The following is a 21,757-nucleotide window of genomic DNA, read 5'->3' on the forward strand; positions in this document are numbered from 1 at the left end:
AGTCTTTAGCTGTCTGGCGCAAACGTGTTACAAACTGTTGTACAGTCTCGCCATTGTTCTGTGACAATTGTTGGAAAGTCTGGTGTGCTAACGCGGTATTCACATGAGGCACGAAATAGTTATTCAGTGCATCCACTGCTTTGGCATAATCTTCAGGACCTCCCGTGTCATCAAGGGTAGAGAAAACGTCCTGCACATCTGTCCCTGCGTGATGCAAAAGTAGTGCTCCTCTCCTAATCTTTGTACTTGCGCTGACATTGTCTGTCATTATCAGACCTTTACCATCTGCGAACAACTCGAAAGCCGTTAACCATCTACTCCAACGAGGACCTAGCGTAGCAGGTTCGTTGTAGCAATCAAACTTTGGCACAATGGTGTTCTCCATCTCGCGGACGAACTAAACTCACTTTCCAGATTTAACTATTCAAATTTAGTATCCTCGTCGCCACTGTTACACTTCTAACTTGCATATTATGCCAAGTAGAACCGAATTAAATCATATGCACACCGAGAGCCACGTTTCACATCACTTCACTTTACTCCATGTTTCTTCATCTACATTCCGCATCAAAGTGCGACGTAATGACGTAATCAGTACACGACACAAACCTCATGTTAATCTAATGCAGGGAGACAGTGAGCCAGATGATGAATCAACAGATGAAATGTGGTGTGACATTTCACAAACGCCTACTGAAGCACACACAGCACTCACAACAGAGGAGATACTGTCCAAATATGAAGATGTGTTTGAGGGGCTTGGCTGCCTCCCTGGTGAGCTACACCTGAATTTTGACACTGACATACGGCCAGTACAACAACTACTGCGGCGGGTTCCTATCCCCCTAAAGAAAAAAAGTCACAGAAGCAATACTGTCGATGGAGAAGCAAGGAATCATTGCTAAAGTCACTGAGCCCACACCATGGATCAGCAATATGGTCGTTATCGAGAAGCCAGGGAAACTGTGCACCTGCATCGACCCGAGCGTGCTCAACAAGGCTCTGCTGAGGTCTCACTATCAGATGCCCACCATAGATGAGATGCTGCTAGACATAGCGAATGCCAAGGTATTCTCAGTGCTAGATGCGAAGGACGGATACTGGCGGGTGAAACTAGATGAAGAAAGCAGCCATCTCACCACATTTTGGACACCTCTGGGAAGATACAGGTGGTTCAGAATGCCATTTGGTATCAAACAGCAGCTGAAGAATACCAACACAGACAGCATGAAGCACTACAGGGACTGACTGGTGTTAATGTCATAGCATATGACATTCTTCTCTATGGCTGTGGAGACACACAGAGGATGGCATTGGCAGACCACGACAAAAACCTTGCAGCCCTATTGCAAAGGGCGAGAGAGGTCAAGCTGAAGTTAAACAAGAAGAAACTCAAGCTGAAGCCATCCAGCGTGCCATACATGGGTCATCCTCTCACCATGGAGGGCCTGCTCCCGGACCCAGAGAAGATAACAGCGGTGCAAAACATGCAGACGCCTACTGATGTCAAAGCGCTACAGAGGCTTCTGGGGTTCGTGAATTACTTAGCAAAATTCCTTCCCCACCTATCTGATGTGTGTGAACCACTCAGGCAGCTGACGGATAAGGACATCCAATGGGCGTGGCTACCGCAACATGAAACAGCCCTCGACACTGTGAAGGATCTGGTCACGCATCACCCAGTGCTCAAGTACTACAACATGAAGGAGGAGGTGACACTTCAATGTGATGCCAATGAAACAGGCCTCTGTGCGCTCTCATGCAAAATGGACAACCTGTTGCATTTGCCTCCTGAACTCTAACTCCCACTGAACAGAGGTATGCTCAAAACGAGAAGGAATGCCTCACCATTGTCTTTGCATGTGACCAGTTTGATCAGTACATCCATGGCAAGGAGAGCATTACAGTGCACAGCGACCACAAGCCACTGGAGGTGATCTTCAAAGAGTCCCTCCTCACAGCCCCCAAGAGGCTACAGAGAATGTTACTACGGCTTCAAGGCTATCAGCTGCAGGCACAATACAAACCGCGCAAACTGCTGCATGTAGCAGATTTTGTCTCCAGAACGGCTCAACCAAATATGACACACACGTAAATGCAAACACCAGCCACAGTCTACACCGTGGGTCTGACCACAGAGGCCCTCGAAGGTGTGGACCACAGCAGCTGTACCAAGATCTCCACAAAAACACTGGAGTCCACCAGAGCCTCCATGCTCAAAGATCCCTTATGTTAGGCTCTGTGTGCCCAAATCTCTGAAAGCTGGCCCATCTCTAAACGAGCAGTAGATCAAACACTGAGACCATTTTAGACATTCAAGAAGGTGCTAGCCACTGACAATGGACTGATTTTCAAAGGTGACAGAGTGTTCATCCCAGAGCTACTACGCGATGACTTCCTATCAAAGATTCACTCAGGGCACTCCGGCATTGAAGGCAGTCTCAGGAAGGCACGGGACACAGTATTCTGGCCAGGAATAACGGAGGAGGTGAAGAAGTATGTGAGCAGATGTAGCATGTGCAACACCCCTCAGGTGAGACAGCAGAAGGAATCACTCACACCCCATCGTCTCCCCAAACTCCCATAGTCTAAGGTAGGAAGGGACCTATTCCCTGTGAACCAATCACACTACTAGTCAGGTGGCTTAGGACCAGATTTGAGAAGGATGGGGACACGCTGGACAAAAGCACCAATTTTTTTCACATGCTCTCCATCACCATAGCTTTCAATTTTTGATGGGAGCCACTTCATCAAGATGGCGGATGGTGGCCACCGCCATGTAAAATCTTTAAGTGCCAATATCTCAGCTTCCAAGCCACTTATAAGGTCAATCTTGGTGTCAATATATGCATTTTCTGGGTCAATGAATGCATTAAAGCTATTGAGAATATCACTAGATGATTATTTGTGCCAAGATCAAATAAACATGTTCATTCTGACAATGTATTTACATAATTTTCAACTCAGTTCCTAAACGGTCAGACATACATTAATATAGGTCATATACATGTACACTGAAGAACTGACAACATGCATGAATTGAATTGAACTTTATTATCGTCGCTAAGATAATATATGATATTCTAAGATAAAGTATATTCAAATTATGTCACATTTACAACTGCAAAGATCTGTGCAATTCCAATGTGCCTTCTTGCATGAGCACCTTGCACCACAACCACTTGTGCTGTGACAACTGCACTTGACTAGTTCACTGCAGGCTTTTGACGCCATCGGTAGAATGCTCCACACAGGAAGCCAGACCTGGCTGTCTCCATCCAGTGTCCATCCCCATCCTTCTGGACTAGGTGTCGGCTGCTGGGCCAGTTCAGATGTCGCCCAGATCCCAGACTGGTAAGCAACTCGCTTCACGTACTGCAGCAGTGAATCTTGCGTTGGTGGAATGTGTTCCATCGTTTTGTTCTTCTGGCAGAACAACTCTCTCCGTGCTTCATTGACAGATTCCAAATCACTCGTCTTGTCGTAAAGGACAACTGTGTAGCACTCCAGAAGTTGAAAGTGTTGGGCATCTATGGTCACGGGAGTGTGTGGATTCGCTGGCCATGTAGTTGAAGGCCTGCATGAACTTTACTTACCTTATTGTCTACTGGAATGCTCACGCTGTGTGTTACAAAAATATGTTGTGCATAATGTACATAATTGTGTAGATATATTGCCAGAATGAACTAATTTATCTCATATCAGAAAAAATAGTCACCTATTGATATTCTCAATAGCTTTAATACATTTGTTGACCCAGAAAATTTATATTTTGACATCAGGATTGACCTTCTAAGTGGCTTGGAAGCTGAGATATTGGCACTTATCTTAAATCCAACATGGCCACCATCCGCAATCTTGATGAAGTGGCTCCCATCAAAAATTGAAAGCTATAGTGATGGAGAGCATGTGGGAAAAATTTGGTGCTTTTGTCCGCCGTGTCCCCATCATTTTGCTTAGCCACCTGACTATACCTCATAATGGTCGACTACTACTCGGGACTACTGGGAGCTGGATGAATTGGAGGACACCACAGCATCTACCGTCATCGATCACTGCAAACAGCACGTCAGCCGACATGGCATCCCTCACACTGTCATCTCAGACAATGCCCCCCCCCCCCACTTCTCTGGACTTGACTTTCAGACCTTCTCAAATGACTGGGACTTCCGACACGTAACATCATCACCATTATATACCAAGTCCAGTTGCACTTGATTCAACTCCTTTGGATAACCATGACCTGGATGAATGAGAACATTCACCGATAATCATCACCATTCACCATACCACAGCTAAAGCAATGGCAAGGCGGAGTCAACTGTCAAAATAGCCAAATAATACCGAAAAAGGTGGCACTGACAGGACAGAACCCATGGAAGGCAGTGTTAGCATGGAGAAACACTCCAACGGAGGGACTTGACAGCTCCCCGGCTCAGCGGCTCATATCCAGATGCACACACACACCTGCCCTCCAAAGATCTTCTGCTTCAACCTCGGGTAGTGCAAAATGTGGTCACGAAGAAGCACAGAAAGGGGCTTATTTCCAAGCACCACTATGATGCACATGCCCATGACATGCCAGTGATCATTCAAGGGGAGACAGTCCGAGTCTTGCTACGACCCAACATGCCCAACAGTGCATGGTCCCTTGGAATCTGCACTGACCAGAAGAGTGACAGATCATATGAGGTGCTGGTACATGGTAAAACTGGTAGTCGTGGTGCGTCTGAAACCACATGTAACCTGCACGACAGGGGAATGGGCCTATGCTTGCGCAGGGACAGTTTACAGTCTAATGTCTAAGTTCAGTGGAGATTGGTGTAGGTTTTTTTCTAGACCAGATTCTAGTACTCACCCCAAAGACAACACACACACTCGTGGGTATAGTTTACAATAAAAAAAAAAACAATTTATTTCAACAGTTCAAAGTAAAGTTATTTCAATATCAATACTAAATTAGATGTGTTATATATATATATATATATATATATATTACTCTATTATACTTTTTAAAAGTTCTTCCTAATATTCTATTTATTGTCTATATCTATATATTCTATTTTATACCCTTCTAATGTATTACTTATGCAGCCATATTCTACACTAATAAATTAAAGAAAATAATCCAAAATAAAGTATGAGTGCACTCAAAGAAAATAATAAAGAAAAGAAAAGGGGGAATGATTCAGTCTTCCAATCTGTGCAAGGTGCAATGTCCAGATCCTACCACAATCACAGGGGCAAGTTAATGTAGAGGCGATGATGATGAATCCAAATCCAGGGCGATGATGGGGGCAATCCAAAGGGGGTATCCAAGGGTTCCAAAAGGGTGTAGCAAGGGGGGTTGTTCGGGGTACTAAAAAAACCAGTCTGCACAAAATTGTACAGATTCCTTATTAATTGCAATCTCTATCAAACAATTACAAACAAAATAAAAATACCCAAATCTAGAGTCAATTCTCAGAATTAAATCATTTCCTACATATAACTAATATGCGGCTGAATGACAACAGCCTATTGCTGTAAGAACAGTTAAAAACAATGTCATCGCAGCCAGGCTGCGGCACTATCAACGTGAATTCACGTGTAGCTGGCTGCTATGGGTTCCATGGATGCCATGAAGCCCGAGTCGGCTCGGTGGCTAGGGGCAACTGGAGCTTAGTTTTTTTTAACAACAAGCATATTATTATATTAAAATGTCTAACATTCCTACAGCAAATAAACCCTATGGACCGGGTGTCCTGACTGGTTTTAAAGCTCTGAATCATATGGGAACTGCTAAGGATCATAGATATACGTTTTAGCTGGGTTAGCTTAGCTTAGCAACCAATGGGAAATTGTCAGTCTTTAGATTTCAAGATTTTAAACTCTTATCTCACCAGGATTCCAGCAGCGTACAAAACACAAGAGAAAAGAGTCTTCCTTCTTCCTTCAACAGGAGATCATCTGTCTTTGGATAAAATCAAGATATCCTACGTAAATGGCTATGATTGCATGGAACACAGAAAGCTGTTTACTTTTTAGCTTTGGCTAGCGGCTCACCAAGGAAGCTTCGTGGGAGGGATCTTTTTTGTCGTAGTTCAAATGTCCTGTAGCTCAAATATCCGTAGTTCAAATATCAATAATTCAAGTATCCATAGTCAAAGTTGTCCGTATTTCTAAATATCCGTATTTCTCTTCTCTATTGTCGACGGTTGTTTGTATGGTTTAAACTCTGTAGCTCGTGTGCCTCCTAGAGGCAACTCGTGGAACTTACATACGTCACAGGGTACATGTAATCATGTGGGTTACACCCACATGTTGGAAATAATCAAAAATCAAGTTTAGACTGTTACTCTGCACTGGAGAACGCTAGCGCGTTTCTAAGACAGAGCATGAACTTCGCGGAGGAAATGACACACACGTCATAAATAGTGACATGACGCGCAAATTACGAGCTGTCTTTTTGACCACTCATGGTCGTTTTAGGTAGACCTTATCAAACTTTTTTGTGTGCAATTGATCTAAAACTCATTTTAATGCAAATATATGCAATTTTAGGAGCATCTGGTGAGGGGCAGGTCTGTATCTTTTTTTCACAATGTTATTGAACTTTGAAAATCCAAAAACTGTCAAAACGATTGCATTACCAACAGTACTACCTACCAGAAAAAAAATAAGACGGTGGGGTGAAGAGTTAACAGTGACTAAAGGTTCACCACAGATTATTATCATTTTTTTGTTTTTGTTTTTTTATTAAATCACAGCCATTTTCATAACCAGCAAACCTCGTAGACTAAGATGAGAGGATACAATCAGTTTAGACCCATTTTAATGAACACTGTAGCCAAATAGTGTACTTTGCAGTAGGAATCTATCAGACTTGGGTTCCCTTTCAAGGTCAGCATGTAGCATTTGTAAAGAGTAGCTTAGTACTAAAACCTCTAGTGCCTAAATACTCATGACAATAAACACTGCCTTTTTTTCTAGGGGTCACGCCAACTGCTTCTAGATTTAATTCATGTCTTGATCAGACCCTAAATCCGGCACGAAACTCTAGAATTGGTACTTTCCCCCATATATATATATATATATATATATATATATATATATATATATATATATATAGTTGCTCATAGGAATATTTCCTTCTCAGTGCTTGTGTTTTACAGGGTAAACTCTCCTCCCTCACTACTGGAAATACATGCAGACCTTATAATTTTTAAGGCATATGTGGTCTTGAGTGAGGTCGTAAAGTGTTGTGGACTTTGATATTTGTTCATTTTGCTATCAGCTGTTGAAGGGCAAGACTTGGTGGTTTGCGCTGTTGCCTCACAGTGAGGTGCTTGGCTTGATCTCAGCCCTTTGGCTGAAATTTGATGTTCTCCACATGTGTCTGGGTTTCCTTCAGGCTCTGTTTTCCTCAGTCTAAAGATGTGCACGTTAAGTGAACTGGAAACTTTCAGTTGCTCATAGGAATGAATGGTGAATGTGTGGTTGTTTGTAGGTCCTGCAATGTAGTGGAGAGCTGATAAATTTGGGAAAACTACACTAAAACCAAGATAGTGTCGCCAGCAGATATTTTTAAACTGTGTTTTACAGATGTCAAGGTCTGAGGATAGGTTTTAAAAGCTGTGGTTGTTGGAGTCCTGAACACATTGATATGTAGATGTGGTTAGCACATGAGGGGGAAAAATAATGAAGAGAAACAAAGCTGAACTGACCAGATTTGTTGTCCATAGTGATGAAATGAAAGTGAGACAGAACTTTTTATGCTAAATGACCGGATAGTCAGGTGATTGAGGACCTGTTGCACTTCTGTCACCTTGAGAAATATCAATACAATCCTTACCTGGATCATTGAGCATGCATAAAGACAATACAATCCAGTGTATGGTCAGCTGTTTATTCCTTTTCTTATGATCAGAATTACAGCGTTTGCAATAGTTGATCATTTACAGCTGCATTTGGTGCACATGCAGTACAAGTAACAGACACAGTTATGAGGGTATGAGGGGAAAATGGAGCGATGATTATGATGACGACGATGCATGAGCATTGAGAGTTGCAGATGTGCATGTAAAAGCTCTTTTGTTCTGTTTCTGACCTTTCACCTTCATCCCACCCTGCCCCTCCTCTCCAGTATTCAGCACTTCCCCTCTCAGAGGCCTGGACCCACCCTTCTTCACAAAGCCCTTACAGGACTGCTCTGTGGACGAAGGACATGACATCACACTGTGCGGGCTTCTTACAGGAAGTCAACCAATAAGAGTGTCGTGGTCACATAATGGTATGCAGGAAGAACCTATACTAAACCGTACTTGAGACAAAATGTAGATTGTGTACATTAAAAGTATTCTAAATCTATACACAAAGTCACTTTAATTAAAAAGACATATGCGAGTATCAAAAAAAATTTTTTTTGGTCAAACAACCCCTCTAATCTTAAACTAGAATTCTATAACAGAGCCTAACTCACCAAATCAGTAGCATAAAGTAACCACTCAGAATCAGAAACACTGTCATTTTATTTCATGCACTTGCGCATATGAAATGAAAGAAAATATAATTTACCCCAGCCCACAACAGTGCAACAAAAAGACAAAAACACATCCAAAAATTCCAAGAACACATATATCCAAACTAACACATATATCTAAACTAAACAAACAAACAGACAAACAAACAAACAAACAAAAGAAATCACTGTCCAGGAGAACAACATGCCAGCCAGGATGACTGTTGGAAATGCCGGTCGCATGGGCTAGCAGTTAGCTTAGCCTGCTCCGCTTCCGTGTCCTGTCGTACCGCCCTCAGTGTTTCCACTTCGGGAGCAGCTCCGGTCAAGGCCGTGGTGTTTGGGCCCACAGGACGCAGCAGACCAAGCTCCCCCAGCCGATGCAATGCTAGCTCTCCCAGCCAGACACCTTCGACACACCTCCCAGCACTCCACATAACGACACTAAAAACACAGTCAAGGCTAGGTGAGGCCACCGCCAGACCGCCCTCAGTGTTATCGGAACTGCCGATCCGCATGGGCTAGCAGTTAGCTTAGCCTGTCCCGCTTCCGTGTCCTGTCAGACCGCCGTCGATGTTACCTCTTCGGGCACAGCTCCAGGCAGGGCCGTGGTCCCTGGGCCCACAGGAAGCAGCAGACGAAGCTCTCCCAGCCGATCCAGCGCCAGCTCTCCCAGCCATCAAACGAAGACAAACTTAGATGCAGACGTGGATGAAGAAACTGCATGGACGGTACTGGGTGAGGCTGCCGCAAACGTGAATTCGCGCTGCCATCTTCCCACACCAGTACTAGGTGAGGCTGCTGCAAACGTGACTTTACGCCGCAAATTTGTTAAGTGACGCAAATTGGCGAATTTTTGCCACTCATATATGTGATGTAACTCACACCACACCCCAGACAGCAGTATGAATACAAAGAGGAGTATGTCAGAGGAAAATGTGTTCACCTGTCCAGCCAGAGTTCATACATTTTTTTTTCACATGTAGTTTCTATTTGTGTTATTGCTATTGCATAGCCAAACTTTTTCAAGTGCTTGTGTTTGCTCCTGTGGGTAGGTGAAGAGGCTCGGTTTGGGAAGTCTTACTTCGATGGCAGAGAGGCGACATTTATGGTTAAGGAGTGCCTCCCTGAAGATGCTGGTGCCTACACCTGCCTGGCAGAGAATCTGGTGGGCAAGACATCCTGTTGTGCAGCTGTGTTTGTCAGAGGTGAGATAGTGTAAATAAATAGTAGCTCCATGTACTGAGAACGCTTTAATGCAGAATGGGTAAGTATGATTTTTTTTGCTTTCTTTACATGCAGTTTGACTCCAGATGTTTTCAACTGACAATTAATTATGTAATTTGTTCTGTGGATAATTCTAGTCTAATGTGATTAGACTAAAGCATACTGTAAGGGCTGGCTGTAGCGGCATGAGTCACATTTGTGAAAGCTTCATTGTTGTGGTCTACTGTCTCTTCCCCTTTCACCTTGATGTCATTGGAACCTCAAATGGATCTAGACTTTGAAACCATCTGCGGGGTGCAGAACACTATATCAAACTTCACTCCTTCCTCCTCCAAAGACACCATGGAAAACGGAGGGTCACCAGCACCATCTCCTAAAGATGATATGAAGGATTTCATGCAATCTAGCCTGCAAGAAACATCAAAAAGTCAGAGTCCATGTGAACCTCCAAGAGGTAAGGCTTTGGCGAGGAACCTTTGAACTGTGACCGTTGTTAGATGTTTGGCAAATGGTAAATGGACTGCATTTTATATAGCACTATATATATACAAGCTTGTTCTTCCATTTAATAACTTTGAGCTATAAAAAATAGGTAAAAAAAAATATCTTTGCTCCTGAATTGTTGAGCTCTTTTTTGTAGATTGAAGGTTTCATTGCAACATCCTGTGGACATTTATGTATATATATATATATATATATATATATATATATATATATATATATATATATATATATATATATATATATATATATAGTGATGGACCTGTGTCAACATCCATTCATGTGTGGGCGACTCGGGTTTGCGTCCCAGCTTCGGCGGTTCCCGGCTGCCCCCTGAATTCGCTACAATATTTTATATATAACAGGCCAACTGATTATTTCTTTACATTACTAGCATATATTTTTGTGAATTGTTATATATTGTTATATATATTGACATTGCTAAGCAAGTCACATGTTTGTGTTGCACTGTACTAATTGTCCAGACAGGAAATCGCTGTTTTTTTCCGTTTATACTTGAGATCCATGTTCTTTAGAACAGCCAGGAAACCTTTTTTTTTTTTTCAAGAAAGGGAAATACACCGCTTCCTGCCTTGAAATGTTTCTCAGTTCATCCAGACGGGGATGGTGTAAAAAGGCTTCCAACACAATGTAGCTTTGATGTGCCGACTGAAAGCTCTCGGTGCTAACACCATGCAAACACCATGTAAGGCAGTGGAGAGTACAGTTCAACTTAGAATATCAGCTCTGATAACCACAGACTGACACACCCACACACACGCACACACACACATCCTTCTCACACACCCACACTTCCAGTCACTTCAAACGTCACTGTGCTTGGTCTCTCTCTGCAGAAGTCGTTCCGAAGAGGAGGGCCAACTCCGGGACAGGTAAGACACACTTGTCTCACCGTTTGCCTCTTGTTCTTACTCTCTATTCTACCTGGCTAACAGCTGCACCTGTCTGTTCCAAATGTACTCATCCTGCCTCTCTCATTGTACCACACAGAATGGTAACTGTCTCCTTGCTCTATTCTATTGTCCATGTTGACCGCTGTCTTTTGTGAGACTATGTTGGATTGTTTTCCTAGTGCTCTGCTCTAGAGACACACTTTCTTTCTCTGGCCTTTGTTCTTATGATGATATTGCCTGGCTGTAAACTATCATCCTCTGATGGCGAGAGACTTTGTACTGACCTTAACCTGGTGCAACGACTGTGTGGTGTGGTAAGCGTCAGTTCAATAACCTATGCAGGTCTGGTACATGTGTAGAATGTATGTTATGTAAACATATAGCATGTAATTTTGTTTCAACGCAAACGAAAATCCAATTTTAGCAGTTTGATGTCTCAATAGTGAGGTCTGTGGTGTCTCATTAGGAGTAAAGTGAAGCTAGACAGAGGAATGTATTAAATGAAAGCCTCTTTGATGTCAGTGCTCAATATGCTCCATAGAGAAGGTGCACTGTGGACACTGAAACAACCAAACCCTAGTAGAGCCTTATCAGTTCAGCCACAGTCAAATCCACCATGCTGATGCTATTTGACTACTGAACAAGGACTTGCTTTGTACTCATATGAGGGACTATCTTCTCTAATGTAATCATGCAATTATGTCACTTTAAGCTTTGTGATATGACTTTTGCACATAAAAGATATGTGAGCTAAAGTGTGTGTGTGTATGTGTGTGTGTGTGTGTGTGCTGTCTTTCCTGCTTGCTCATCCCTCACTACTTATAATGAGTTTCTCTCTTCTAGGGGTGTAGGATTAAATAAATTGTTCTTAGTCTGTTTGGTGTTTGTGCAGTGTCTTAACACTGCACAAACACACAGGCTTTTGGGACCATGCAAGTTAAATAGTCTAAAACACTAGATTACACAAGGACAGGTTATGCTTGTTTGTATCATCTGTGTTTGGGAAGGAAATTGTGCTTCTGTTTTGATTTTAGACAGAAGGTCTGCCATGACCTATAGTAGGACAATAGGGGTCTTTAGAGAGGAGCAGCACTCATTCACACCGTTACTGTAGAATAAAGGGAAAACTACATGCAATGCAAAATCTCCTTGTGCATTGTTGAATTGAAAGTGAACTAAAATCAGGAATCAGTAACACTTTATTTCAATGAAATATTGTTTCCCCCAGCTCACAGTAGTGCAACACAAAGACAAAAACACATTCCCAAAGACTACAAGAACTACAAGGACACACATATCCAAATTAACACATATGTACATCTAAGCTAACACATATATCCAAATGAAACCAAAAAAAACAACAACAAAAAACTGTCTAAGGGAACAAACGCCAGGAAGACTGTTGGAACTGCTGGTGTGCATGTGCTAGCAGTTAGCTTAGCCTGTCCCGCTTCCACTTCCTGTCACACCACCCTCGGTGTTTCCTCTTTGGGTGCAGCTCCGGGCAGGGCCGTGGTTCTTGGGCCCACCGGACGCAACAGACCAGGCTCCTCCAGCTGATCCAACACTAGCTCTCCCAGCCAGACTTCTTCGACACCTCCCCCCATTCCACACGACAACACCAAAAACACAGTCAATGCCAGGCAAGGTCACTGCCAGACCGCCCGCGGTGTTATCAGAACTGCTGGTCTGCAATGGCTAGTAGTTAGCTTAGCCTGCCCTGTGTCCGCGTCCTGGCAGACTGCCCTTGGTGTTACCTGTTTGGGTACAGCTCCAGGCAGGGCCATGGTCCCTGGGCCCACAGGACACAGCAGACCAAGCTCTCTCAGCTGACCCAGCATCAGCTCTCCCAGCCATCAAACAAAGACAAAACTTAGACGCAGATGTGGACAAAGACACTGCATGGACAGTACTGGGTGAGGCCGTTGCAAACGTGAATTTGCGCCGCCATCTTCCCACACCGGTACTGGGTGAGGCCGCCGCAAACGTGAATTTGCGCCACCATCTTCCCACACCGGAAGCGGTACTTGTAAACTGGTAAAAGTAAATAAGGAAGTGTGAAAAACACTGAAAGATAGATTTGTGTTTACATTTATCTTCACATGTATAAACAAACAAACACACACGCGCTCGCGCACACACACACACACACACACAAACACACAAACACACACATTATGTTATTTATGGAAGAAATTCTCCAAGTTCTGAGGGTCAAAACCCCTTATTCATTCCCTTATGTGCCGTGTGTGTTACAGCTTCTGCAATTCATTTTGAGAACCCACCGCAGCATGTCAGCGTGCATGTGGGAGAGTGTGCACGTCTGACGTGTTTGTTCTCGGGCAGCCCTCCCGTGGTGTCTTGCTGGCTCAGAAACAAAGATCAGGTACAGTAGGTGTGATGCCCAGTCATATCTTATCACAGCCTTGTATTATTTTTTTGTGTGGCATTACTAAGTGAATACATGTTATAAACATTTTACAATCTAAAACTCGTCTGCTCACTGGCCTCATCCTCCTTGTCATGGTGTTTGCCTGTCTGTCTGTCTGTCTCTCGCTACCTCTCTACCTCGCTCTACCTTGCGCTCTCTCTCGCTCCTCTTTCTGTCTCTTTCTCTTTCTACCTCTCTACCTCTCTCTCAAATTCAAATTCAAATGGCTTTACTGGTATGACGTAACGATGTACATATTGCCAAAGCAAGCATCCAAACATTGAAAAAAACCAAACATCAACTGGAAAACACCATTGAAAACAAAAACACTACTGCAAAGAAACATAGTACTGCAAAGAAACATAATGCAAAAGAACATACTGTTATCAAATACGGCAGCAACAATGTGTGTCACTCACTGTCCCTCACTTTGTGGCAGGAAGCATCATAGACTGCTGCTAAATTATACTCACTGTCCCTCACTTTATGGCAGGCAGCAACATACTAGACTGCTGCTAACTTACAGCTCTTTGGGTCGTCCCCTAGTAGGACTGGCAGTTTTTCTTCATCTGATAGGTTAACAAAACCTTTTGTTATTAGTTGGAATTGTTTAAAATGTGCTTCTCTAAGATGTTTATATATTTCACATGTGGTGAGGAAGTGTAGTTCTGTTTCGGGCTCACTGAGGGTGCAGTGACAGCACAGCCTTTGCTCTGCAGGGAGCAGGTCTTCCTGTGTCTCCTCTTTTCAACAGCAAGGCTGTGCTCACTCAGTCTGTACACAGCCAAGGTTCTTTTTAGCTGTTGATCAGTCACCATGCTCAAATAATCTGCTATGGTGTGCTGTCGATTTAGAGCCAGACAGCACTGCATTTTGCTCTAGTTTTGTTTGTGTTTGCCAATGGGTGATCTCTCTCTCTCTCTCTCTCTCTCTCTCTCTCTCTCTCTCTCTCTCTCTCTCTCTCTCTCTCTCACGGAAGTCTGTGAGAGTGAGTGCGCATTTCAGCGTTTTCTATCTTTTCTATTTTTCGTTATTTTGTGGGGGTTTTTTTGGGGGGGGGCTGTGTTTTGACAGATCGTGGTGGTATGTTTTGATAGGACGGTTTTGACTGGCCCGGCTGTGAGTCATACAGACTCACGGAGTCGGAGGCGTTGGGCTGGAGGAGCTCACACGCCGACATGGATTTAAACTGTCCTAATTTCAGTTGTTCGGTGGAAGATTGCGGTTTAGCAATCGTTGGCTATAACAGTGTTAAGTCCGCATCTAGAATGAATACTGGAGTCGTTGTGTTTTTTCCACATTTGAAAAATATTGTTTCCTTCAGAAGGCAGGTCTTAATGGTTCTGAGGAACAATACGGAGTTAAATTTAATATTGAACTTCAGAGTTGATGGTTTTGACTATGATGTGTATGTATCATCAGAGACAATGAAATGTTTTGGCTGTGGAATGGAGGGTCATCTCATCCGTTCCTGTCCAGAGAAATAAACTGCTGAGCCAAATGAAGGTGAGACTGCAGCACAGGGCCCCAAGCAAACTGGGACTGCAGCGCCGAGCTCAAAGCAGGAACAAATGCAGCAAGAAAAAAAAAAAAACGGAGTGAAACTGAGTTTCTGTCTGCTGTTCCTGGTTCAGCTAACCCAGAGGCTGCTGGTTCGGGTGCTGCTGATTCAGGTTCTGCTAAAGCAAGGGCTGCTGGTTCAGTTGTTGATGATCCGGGTTCGGCAAATTCAGGGGCTATGGGTTCGGGTGCTGCCGATCCGGGCCCTACACCTACTGTTGTAGAGGTTGTTGAAAACTGTCCCACAGATACTATTAACTGTGATGTAATGGACAGTCTGAAACAAATGAAGCAGAATGTTTCTCTGGAGGAGGAACATGTGATGTTGATAAAGGATAAGAAGGGGAAACCTGATGAGGTGTCTCCGCCTTCTAGTATAGCGATAAAGGTTTCTCATCAGAGTAGGTGTCTGCAGTCGGATGAAAGTGAAGGTGATGAGGTGAGTGATGTGGAGTCTCTGGCTGCCTTGCAGACGGGGACTCAAAAACAGACGGGATACTCTCTAGTGAGTATTATATTAGGAAGTTCTTGCAGGACACTAAAGGGGCCAGAAATGTAAAAGTTGACAAAGTGTTTCCTGATTTGCAACTCTTCATTGATTCAGTGAAGACTTTTCTGAGAAGTCCTGGTAGTCTGGGGGAGAAAGCTTTCACTGAACAGGAAACTTTTCGTTTGAAAAAACTTGTTCAAAAGGTCAAAAAGCAGTTAGGGAATAATGAATAAGTTTTTCAGTTTATTCTTTCTCTGTCCACTTGTTTCTGTTTCGCAATGTCTTTTCTGTATTATGGCAGACATAAGAATGGGAAGCTTAAATTTAAATGGGGCAAGGAATGGTGAGAAAAGGGCCTCTCTTTTCAAGCTGTGTGCTCTTAAAAAGTTAGATGTGTTTTTTGTACAAGAGACACACAGTACCACTGATAACGAGGCTGACTGGAGGAAAGAATGGACTGGTGAGACCTTTTTAAGTCACAAAACCAGTAACAGTAGTGGAGTTGGGATTCTTTTTTCCAGGAATTTTATTCCTCAGTCTGTTGAGTCTGAGGAAGTTATTAAAGGCCGCCTGTTAAAATTAACAGTAGCGTATGAATAAAAATTGTGTTTATTAATCTTTATGCTCCACTTGTGGGAGTGGAGAGGTTAGTCTTCCTGGATGCTTTTGATGAGGTTATTGAAAATTGTACCAGTGAGGACTATTTATTCATTGGTGGAGGTTTCAACTGTACTGAGGGCAGCAGGTTAGACAGGAACCATGCAGAGCCTCATGCTGCCTCTTGCAGTCATCTGATTTATCTTATTGAGGCTCATGAATTGTGTGATGTGTGGAGAGGGTTTCATAACAAACAGAGACAATATACCTGGACACATGTTAAGGATAACTTGATGTCTATGGCCAGGCTTGATAATTTCTATTGTTTGAAACATCAGTTTAATGTGTTTAAAAGTTGCATCATCAGCCCTGTTGGTTTCTCTGATCACTTGCTAGCAATGGTTTCTGTCTTTATGAAATGTGTAAAATCCAATAGTGCCTATTGGCATTTTAACACAGCCTTACTAGAGGATAGAAACTTCGAGGACATTTTTGTCTGTTTTTTGGAAAAACCACCAAAGTACAATATCTGATTTTGTGCCTGTACAACAGTGGAGGGTTTTGGTAAAGTCCAAATAAGACAACTGTGTCAACAGTACACTGGGAATGTCACACGAACCTTAATGACTTCAGTGAAAGCTCTGGAGTCTGAAGTAGAGGAACTCCAGAACTTAGCTGAGGCCACAGGGGACCAACACCATACTGAGGCACTCGCAGCGAAAAAGTGTCTTTTGAACAACCTGCTGTGTGTTTCAGCTCAGGGCGCTTTGGTCAGGTCTCACTCTCAACATGTAGCCCAGATGGATGTCCCACCACACTTTTTCTTTGGCCTGGAGCATAAGAATGGACAGAAGCAGTTCATTCACAGCTTAAGATCTGACACCGGGCAGGTGCTGACTGACCATACCGCGATTCGTAGTGTGCTGTCAGCTTCTACAGTAACCTATTTAGATGTGAGCATAGAGAGGAGCAGGCAGTGACTCAGAGCAATGTAGAGTTGGAAGCAGCTCTTTCCTCTGATGAACTCTATGCTGCTCTGCAGAGTATGCAGAGTGGGAAAGCTCCTGGAAGTGATGGTCTACCTGTTGATTTTTACAAATCTTTCTGGATGGTGGTCAGGGAGATCTGCTGGCGGTGCTGAATGACAGTCTCGCTGGAGGGCGTCTGCCATTGAACTGCAGGCGGACGGTTCTCACCTTGCTGCTCAAGAAAGGTGACCCACAGTCCATTAAAAACTGGAGGCCTGATTATAAGCTCCTCTCAAAGGTGTTAGCAGCTAGGCTGAGTAAAGTGATGGAACAGGTGGTTCATTGTGACCAGACCTACTCTGTACCTGGCAGGTTGATTTCAGATAACATCATCCTGATTCGAGACTTTTTACAGATCTGTAGTCTGTTTGGCCTCAATGCCGGCATCATATCAGCTGATCAAGAAAAAGCCTTTGATCGTGTTGAGCATGAATATCTCTGGCTCACATTGAGGAACTTTGGTTTTGGTCCTGGCTTTATTAGCAAACTTAAGGTTCTGTATTTTGACATTCAGAGTGTGCTGAAAATCAATGGTGGTTTGAGTGCTCCTTTTCAAATGCAAAGGGGAATTAAACAAGGCTGTGCCTTCTTGGGCATGTTATATTCCCAAGCATTTGAGCTGCTGTAACACAAACTCAGATCTGGCCTTCAGGGTATAACTATCCCAGGTTGTAGTGCACCCTTAAAACTGTCAGCCTATGCGGATGATTTAATAATTCTGGTGAACAGTCAGCAGGATATTGACATGTTGGAGAGGGACATCGTCCAGTTTGGCTTAATATTTTCAGCCAGAGATCAAAAGCCAAGCTGTCAGTGTTGGGGGTGTACTGGAGAAAAGGTTCAGTTTGCCTGGGGGGTTGATTTGGAAGGTGGGGGGCTGAAATATTTAGGAGTGTTTCTGGGTGATCAGTCTGTTGTCCTTAAAAACTGGGAAAATGTTCTTGAACAGGTCAAGGGTCAGTTGGCAAAGGGGAAGTGGATTTTAACCAAGATGTCCTACAGAGGTCGAGTCCTGATCACCAACAACTTGATATCATCAATGTTATGGCATCACCTGTCAGTTGTTGACCCCCACCAGACCTGCTGTCCAAGATCCAGGCTCTTCTTGTCAACTTCTTCTGGGACAAACTGCGCTGGATGCCTCAGTGTATGCTGTATCTGCCGAGGGTTGAAGGAGGGCAGGGCCTGATCCACCTGAGCAGCAGGGGGGCTACCTTCCGTTTCCAGTTCCTGCAAAGGTTTCTGTATGGTCCTGCTGAGCTAGTGTGGAGGTCGCTGGCTTGCACCATTCTGAGTCAGCTAGGTGGCCTGGGACTGGACAGATCTTTGATTTTGATGGACTTGAAGCAGCTTAACATCAAGGACCTACCTGACTTCTACTGTGGGCTGTTCAAGGTGTGGAATTTGTTAAAGAGAGACTGAGACAACTCGGCTCTTTGTTTTGGCTGCTTCAGGAACCAGTCATACATGGCATCCATTTCAGTGCAGTCTGTCAAATGGAGCCAACTCTGCTGGGTGGTTCTGTGTGTCGAACGTGGTGACTCTGGGACAGGTAGTTCAGTTTGCAGACCCAGGCAAGGACAATGCAGCTCCTCTTGCCTCCCGCTTAGAGCTGAGATCAACTTGTGTCCTCACTCTGCTGCTTAACAAATGGAGGGAAGCTCTCACAAGTGCTGGGCGGACACTGTTGATCCAGTATTATAATGGTTCTGTTAGACCTGATGAGGATGATGTTTTCCCTTCAATTAACATTTCCCCAGATTTTAAGGACTGTACAGGACCTCTTAAAAAGTGAGAATCCCTCTGTTTTTTCCTTTCAGGATCCAAATGGGAGGTCAGTGTACAAAATATTTGTTAAAGTTCTGCACAGGGACAAATCAAATTGTAAACCTGACACCCCATGGAGGGCTCACTTAGGTCTGAGTGACAGTGCTGGACCTGAGTGGACAGCACTGGACAAACCACCATTGGTCAAAACAGCTGCAGACCTGCAGTGGAGGGTTTTACATGGTATTGTGGCCGTTAATGCTTTTGTCTCTGTCATTAATTCTGATGTCAGCCATGATTGCCCATTTTGCGCTAATCGTCTTTCATTGTTTCATGGAATGTTGTCGATTGCTGCCACTTTTTACATTGCTGGAAAATGTTTTTGGATTGTTTGGGGAAGTCTTTTCCAACCCGTGTTCATTCTGGGCTACAGGTACTCTCAGAAAAACAAGGCCAAATGCCAGTTTCTTAATTTCATTCTGGGGAGTGCAAAGATGGCCGTGTACCTGAGCAGACGAAACAGAATGGAGGAAGCTGGGGATGATGATGCTGTTTTTGTGTTTGTAAAAATGTTAAGAGCTCGTTTAAAAATTGATTTTTTTCTACTTCAAAATAATGGAAGATCTTGAAAGTTTTCGCAGTGTGTGGTGTTACAAAAATGTGTGATGAGCTGCTTATTTTGTTGTAACGTTTTTGTAATTTTTTTTAAATCAAAGTATTGTTGAAAAAAACCTCTCTCTCTCTCTCTCTCTCTCTCTCTCTCTCTCTCTCTCTCTCTCTCTCTCTCTTTCTTTCTCCTCTCTCGCTCTCAGCACTGCATGCTGGTAGGTTGGGTGTGTCAGGGTGTGTGAGGGTGTTGAATGAATTCACTGTTTTTCCACTGCTTTCACTTTTCTTTCTACATGGTACGGTAAGAAGAGTTTAATTTTACTTCGTTGCTGGTTGTTGGGAAGTGACTGGATTAGCTGGTCGGAGTTTGGCGGTGTGCATTATGGCGTCCCTCCCTGGTGAGGGTTCGCCACCCCTGTCTATCAGACACGGGGTTAGAGTTGTGGTTGACTCTTGGTACACTGTCGAACAGGTTCTCCTGGCTGCAGGAGAGCAGGACGGCTATGAGAATATCACGTACGGCTGTCGGATGAATAAATCCGTGGTGGCTTTTGTCCGAGAGGAGCGTTTGGTCCACCTGTTGGTTGAGAGAGGCCTGGTGCTACAGACGATCTGTTTGTATCTCCATTGCTTGTGCCATCGACACGTGTCACCGTGTCAGGCGTACCGCCATTCATCCCGAACGAGCTCACTGAAAGAGAAGTGAGTCGTTTCGGGAAGTTTGTTAGCGGGTTCAGAACAGTTCGTCTGGGTTGTGACGACGCTAGACTGCAGCATGTTAACTCCCTGCGGAGACAGGCCTTCATGTATTGAGATGATCCCTCAGAACATCTACAAGTGTCGTTTAAAGTCAAATACGAACATGGTTTCTACACTCTGTATGCAAGTTCTGGCAGTATGAAATGTTTTGAGTGCGGCGAAGCCGGCCACAAACGTTCATCCCGCCCGCGCGGGGAGCCCACAACGGGCAGCAGTTCAGGCGAGCCACATACTGGAGGCGCCGCTGAGAGCGGTAGCCCCCAAACAGCGCAGCAGCCGGTGATCCGCAGATCACCGCGGATCCGCAACCTGGTATGAAGGGAAATGAAACAACTGAGCAATACAGCCAATGATGTAAATGACGGAAATCTAAGTGATACTGAAGCACATGTTATGGATGCATGCAGAGACGGAGGACGGACAGAACCAGTGAGAGACAGTCACTCAGCTGAGGCTGAGAGTCAGGTCTCTGCAACAGGTGAGTCACACTGTGAAAACGCTAGAAATAAAGATGAGGAAATGTTAGAGGAGGACAGCCTATCGCAGTTTAGGGATATTATGTCACAAGGTGATCAGCAGTCATATTCTTTAAAGGGGGCCGTGCCTATAGTCCCCGGGTCCTAGATCGGGGAACATAGGACCCATTCGGAAAAAGGGTCCTATGTTCCCCGTTTTCCCCTAAAAAGGTCCTATAATCCCGGTTGCAATAGACACCGGGGAACATAGAACCCTCTTTTGGAAAAAGGGTCCTATATTCCCCGCTGTTTCCAGGGGAACATAGGACCTTTTTCCAAATAAAGGGTCCTATATTCCCCGCTATTGCCAATCGAGGAACAAACCAGGGAACTTAGAACCCTTTTTGCAAATTATTTCCTTAACGGGTCCAAAATAATAAAAGCTGGGGTCATGGCTGAGTTGTAGGCTACGACAATCTTCCTCCACTGATTAAATTAGGCCGTATTACCATTGTTGGCTGTTGTATATTGCAGGTCACCTTGAGTGCGTATCCAAATTCGGCCTAGAGGAGGCTGTAATTTGCTTTATTGTTATTTATTACCAATATTTACTGCAGTAGGCCTAGTTAGTTGGCTCTCCGGCTCAGCATGGACAGTCGGCAATCAACGCAAGTTTGTCTTGCAGTAGGCCCGCCTACCAGTATAACCTAGCCATTTCCACCTTCGCACAAAGTTCAATTTGCACAGCACTGGACACTTCTGCCACTTTCTTGTTACTTTGCAGTTCGTTTTCCATATTAAATCACTTGGCAGACTTTCTTTCAAAAAGACTTTAATGATGAACTTTTTAGGCAGAGAACTTAGACCAGGACTTGGAATTTAGGACCAGCACAAAGTATCCATCAACGGAGGCCGCCTA

General features: G+C 44.0%; 1 protein-coding gene across 2 annotated transcripts in view; it reads left to right on the top strand.

The window, feature by feature from the left end:
• The window catches only part of mylk5 (myosin, light chain kinase 5), a 53,538-nt gene that overhangs the window by 12,587 nt on the left and 19,194 nt on the right, over positions 1 to 21,757 (top strand). Inside the window, exons 1-6 of one of the 2 annotated variants that reach the window (XM_056287694.1) lie at positions 8,151 to 8,272; positions 9,064 to 9,292; positions 9,556 to 9,708; positions 10,002 to 10,181; positions 11,086 to 11,121; positions 13,401 to 13,528. In XM_056287694.1, coding sequence (XP_056143669.1) covers positions 8,270 to 8,272; positions 9,064 to 9,292; positions 9,556 to 9,708; positions 10,002 to 10,181; positions 11,086 to 11,121; positions 13,401 to 13,528 — 729 coding nt within the window. In that variant the 5' untranslated portion in view covers positions 8,151 to 8,269. Of the gene's footprint in view, positions 1 to 8,125; positions 8,273 to 9,063; positions 9,293 to 9,555; positions 9,709 to 10,001; positions 10,182 to 11,085; positions 11,122 to 13,400; positions 13,529 to 21,757 lie in introns of those variants that run through there. The other variant, XM_056287693.1, reaches the window with a different exon arrangement.

The sequence above is a fragment of the Lampris incognitus genome, chromosome 10, assembly GCF_029633865.1.
Source record: "Lampris incognitus isolate fLamInc1 chromosome 10, fLamInc1.hap2, whole genome shotgun sequence".
NCBI classification, from domain to species: Eukaryota; Metazoa; Chordata; class Actinopteri; order Lampriformes; family Lampridae; genus Lampris; species Lampris incognitus.